The following is a 5,000-nucleotide window of genomic DNA, read 5'->3' as shown; positions in this document are numbered from 1 at the left end:
GTCGTGTCTTTAAAGTGATTTCAGAGAATTTGTAGAATTTATGGATCTGATCCACAGAACTCCTTCTCGGCAGGTAGGATGGTTATGTTTAGAGTGTTCCCCCCACCCCCACCCACTAGACAGGACAGGTTTTCAAGAGGATGGGGGTTCTTATCCCACGCAGGCTTACTTGCTCGGGTCTGCTCCTTTGAAGTAGGCGTTGACGGTTTCTGTGAATGCTGCAGCGACTGGGAGGGTGTCCTGAGCCCCCATAGTCAGAGGGCTGGGTCCCCTGGAAGAACCTGTAGGAGATGGAATGCTTCCATTTATTTGTGACTTACGTAAAAGGCACGGGCACATTGAACTAGAGCTCGCTAAAGGACTGGGGGCAGGGTCTTTTACCAAAAAAACCACGATCACACAGTAGCTGTGTGTTCAACACAAGCACAAGTATTTAAAAGGAAATATTTGGCCGGTTTCTAGACAAACACACTTGACATCGATTCAGCTACTTGGCTATGGGAGAAAAAATCCAAGCAAAGAACGAAGCCATAGGGGTTTCTACACGTCCTGCATAAAGCATAGGGCAGTATTTGCATGACAGTTTGTACTTGTGCAACAGGTGGTTAAAGGAGAGACTTTCCCATTTCCCCGCTAGAGCCTTCCAACCCAATCGAGTATTCAGCCTGAAAACCTGCATTCCTTCATTAGGAAGAGATGAGTCATGTGGTGTCACGTAGCTCACGGCCCTTTTCTGCCCTTTTTTTGGTCATTTCCATTTTAGAAAGCCCAGTTGCTCTCTGTTTAGCAAGGTCAAGCTCCTTGCCTAAAACAAATGCTACCAAAGCTACGCTGTTGACTTGGCACTAACAAAAGAAGGCGCTGCCCAGTTGATCTCCTTGATCAGTATCTGTGTGTCCATTGCACACCTACTGTGTGCCAGCAGAGGCAAAGCATGCCTCCCGCGAAGTGCTTCACCCTACCTTCCCCTCGGCCTGCAGGATAGGCGGGGAGAGTCACATTTTACAGAAGAGGAAGCCAAAGTTTGAAGGGCCGTATCCAAGATGATACATTTATTGAAGCAGTGAAAACAAGAATCCAAATTTAGATTTGCTTTCCTGTAAAGCCTGTATTTTTATTATCACTCTGCGTGGTTTGTCTGCAAGAAAGACTTAACTACAAAGAGTTGCTGCAACATGGAACTTCAAAAGCATAGAGTTTAGGTTGCTGCTTTGGTTATTAGTTTCTAGGCTTGGTACTGAACATGGTATCTATGTCCCATGCTTGCTGCATCACCTTTCTACCAAACAAAGACGTTTATTCCTCTTCTCTTCTGGCATACGTTACACGCATTGGGGTAACCCATCCTTTATATGCCTTCCTCCTCAACATGACCTTTCCTGTTCATTCTAGTTCATCACGCTACCCCACCCCCAGCCTTTTCTATCTTAATTCAGTTCTTACTACCTTGTACTTGGTAATAGGTCATCATTTTTTAAAAATTTTATTTATATTTTACATACGAGTGCTCTGCATGTATGTACACCTGACATGTATGTTGGAAGAGGGCATCAGATTCTATTACAGATGGTTGTGAGCCACCATGCGATGGCTGGGATTGAACTCATGACTTCTGGAAGAGCAGCCAGTGCGCTTAACCACTGAGCCATCTCTCCAACCCATGTAGGTCACCAATTTAACATCTCTTTGTTAGTATCATGTATCATGCCCTAGTGTAGATGATGAGGATGCTCAAGATGAGTTGGACATGGTCTCTGTTCCCCTGGAGTTCAGTGTGCAGTCACTGCTGTTCTCATACTCAACAGCATTCCCCCCCACCACCATCATTACCATTCACTCCAGCACTGACCTCTGCTGTCATTGTTTACTCACCATTAGTATGTGCCCTACGTAAGTAATAAGCATGATATTCACTTAGCAGACCACCTATGTGTTACACGCATGACTTCCAGTCTGCAGCGCTGCTAGGAGGTGGTGGAACATCTAGGTTATGGGGGTCACATGGAAAGAATTTAAGACTTAGGCAGTATGCTCTTGAAGGAGATATGGACACTTTAACCCTTTCCTGTCTAACTCTTTGCTTTCTGGTCCCCACGAGGGAGACATGTCTCCTCTATTACGTATACATTTCTGACATTATATACTATACCACCATAGCCTAGGACACAGGCCCAAGAACCTGTGACGACTCCAAATAAACTTTTCTTTAAGTTGAATATCTTTTTTTAAAAAAATTTATTTATCTGTATTTTATGTGTATTGGTGTTTTGCCTGCATGTATGTCTGTGTGAGGGTGTCAGATCCCATGAAGCTGGAGTTTCAGACATTTGTGAGCTGCCCTGTGGGAGTTGGGATTTGAACCTGGGTCCTTTGGAAGAAGCAGCTTGTGCTCTTAATCACTGAGGCATCTCTCCAGCCCCTAAGGTGAATACCTTAAACATTTGGTCACAGTAACAGTAACCAATCGACACAGGACTCATTGTCAAAGAATATTAGAAATATCAATTATCAAAAAATATTCTACAGCTTGCTCAGTCTTGCCTAGTTGATAATGAAGAATTTTAAGATTGCTACTGAAGAATGTGTGGATTCAAAATTTAGGTTCTGAGGACTATATTATCTTGTTCCCTTGGGTAACTAGGGGTCATATTGGGCAAGAAAACAATGGAAGTCAATCGGAGTGTGCATATCTTAAACCATGGGGTTGCTGACTTTTAAAGAAAGGAATTAGGAATGAGTTACTTTTGTGCAGCTCCACTTTCTCAAACAGAACCAAGGTTATACCAACCTTTCCTTAGGAACCTGTGCCATCACCCACTGTTAGCCCAAGAAAGGCGATGTTTACACACATTTGTGAAAAATGAGACAGTAAACAGAAGAAACAATTTGATTAGAGTGTTGCTCAATTCCTCTGTTTCCTCATTAGCTCAGACATTTAGAGAGTGATCCTGGAGGACAATGGCTTCCCCAGCTGATGGCAACAAGTGGGTGAGTGAAGAGGGGTTAGGCTGTTACCATGATGGCAAGGTCATAATTCCCACGTGACCGGAACTTGGGAGTTTGGTGAAGTACTAAAACAGAACGTTTATAGCCAAATAGAGTAAGCCAACAAATGCTTTAAAAGAATGGTATGAGAGAAAAAAACAAAACCAAACAAAAGGGAATGGATGGTTAGGAATTAAGTGAGGAAGCATTTTATACAACTATTTTGGGAAATTTTATATGTGAAAACAGATGCTCTCTTTTGAGAATATATATGAAAATCTTGAGAAATGCACATATATATACAATGTTTATATAATCTAAAGTAGAAGTATTGATTTCTTGAGGTTTTGGGGGTTCTTGGAACTGAGATTAGAACAGTTCCCTAGAAAATGAGAGACCCATGAGCTATCTGATATAGGGAAGGTTCCACATTTAGAACACACTAGCTATAGTGTAGTGCATACTTTAATGATAAAGACGATAAGGTGTAGGAGGAAACTTGTCTGAAATGTGTGTGTGTGTGTGTGTGTGCACTTGCGCGCATGTGTGTGTGTGTGCATGCGTGCACATGTGTGTGTGTGCACGTGCGCGCATGTGTGTGTGTGTGTGTGTACTTCTCTGTGCATGTGGAGACCAGAGGTTGACACTGGCATGTCAGCTTCTTTAGTCCAATTTTCTGCTTTATTTTCTGAGACAGAGTTTCTTCACTGAATCCGGAGCTCACTGTTTCGACTAAATTATCCAGGCACCGAGCCCTGGGATCCACCTGCCTTCACCATCTGTATCAGAATTACAGAGGCATAGAGAGCCATGGCTGGCTTTTACCTGGGCACTGAGGACCAAACTCAGGTTTGTAAGCATATGTAGCCAAGCACTTTACCAACTGAGCTCTCTCTCCAGCCCAAGGACATGCCTTAAAAAGAAAATAAAATTGGCGAGGAATGCAGACTCTAGCAGATAAAGAGAATATCATGGGCACTTTATTTTTCAGAACTGCAAAACATTTTATTTTTTGCATGATATTTTGTGAATAAAGTGGCGTCGTTTATGTAGCTAGTGGTCTTTTAACGTGAACTGGCTCCTACATGAGTCAGACAGTGCATGAGCCCGAATCAATGGTTAATGTTTACTGAGAAAGAACTCTCTAGTAAGTGGTCCAGGGCTCTGTCCACAGATGAGACATTTATTATCAGAATTATGAGAGGTGGTGGTGCTGATGGAGGTGGCATCAGTGCAGGGTTTAGAACATGGCACTGGGTAGTGGCTGCGAGAATGGGGGTTGGCACTGGGTCAATGGGAGTTGGCAATCAGCCTGGGATTGCTTCTTTCTCTGATGCTTGCCTAAACTATTTTTGGCAGTAATGATACAATCATAAGCATTCTGTAGGCCTATTCTGAGGGTTAAAAAGAAGTATAACATTTAGAGTAGTGCTTGGTCCGTAACAGCATCAAATTAGCTATTTTGATGATGATTAGTGCAATTAAGACAAGATGGAGGTAAACTGAATAAGACAGGCTTTTCTATGTGCTCAAGAATTTTTTAAAAGTTTGGAATACTGACCTGGAAGAACTGAGAAAAAACAGCAAAAGTAATTAAGAAATTCCTCCATATTAACATTGAAAATTGCCAATCAACCTGGTGCGTATCTATAATAGTAGCAACCAGGAGGTTAAACCAAGAGGACAGCAAGTTGTGGGCAGCCTGGCTACACTCTGACCTGTCTCAAAATTCAAAACAAAACCTTGAAATAATTGTGATTTTGGGAAAAAAAACCTAGCTAAGTAGATGAATATATATGTATAAAATAAAATCAACTGGGGGACTTAGTTTTGATTTGATTTTCTGAGGTTGGGTTCTTAAGATCTTAGGTAGTTTGAGCTATATCAATGCATATCGTTAGAAATGATGGTTTTACTGCCGTTTGTCTAGAGTGTGCTTTGTGCTATAGCTCGTGAGGGAGCATCGGACACTTCAGTATTAACCTCTAATTTAGCGCGCGCTCTCTCTCTCTCTC

At 42.3% G+C, this 5,000-nt stretch overlaps 1 protein-coding gene across 16 annotated transcripts in view; it reads right to left on the bottom strand.

Moving 5' to 3' along the window:
- The window catches only part of Sgip1 (SH3 domain GRB2 like endophilin interacting protein 1), a 188,920-nt gene that overhangs the window by 16,959 nt on the left and 166,961 nt on the right, over nt 1-5,000 (bottom strand). For all 16 annotated transcript variants that reach the window (XM_026781966.1, XM_005353475.3, XM_026781969.1 and 13 more), the window contains one exon: nt 170-281. In XM_026781966.1, the coding sequence (XP_026637767.1) occupies nt 170-281 (112 nt within the window). The remainder of the gene's footprint in view (nt 1-169; nt 282-5,000) is intronic.

Source organism: Microtus ochrogaster, chromosome 10 (assembly GCF_000317375.1).
Source record: "Microtus ochrogaster isolate Prairie Vole_2 chromosome 10, MicOch1.0, whole genome shotgun sequence".
Lineage (NCBI taxonomy): Eukaryota > Metazoa > Chordata > Mammalia > Rodentia > Cricetidae > Microtus > Microtus ochrogaster.
Note: the sequence above shows the minus strand (reverse complement) of the source record. Positions and strands in the feature narration are given on the sequence as shown.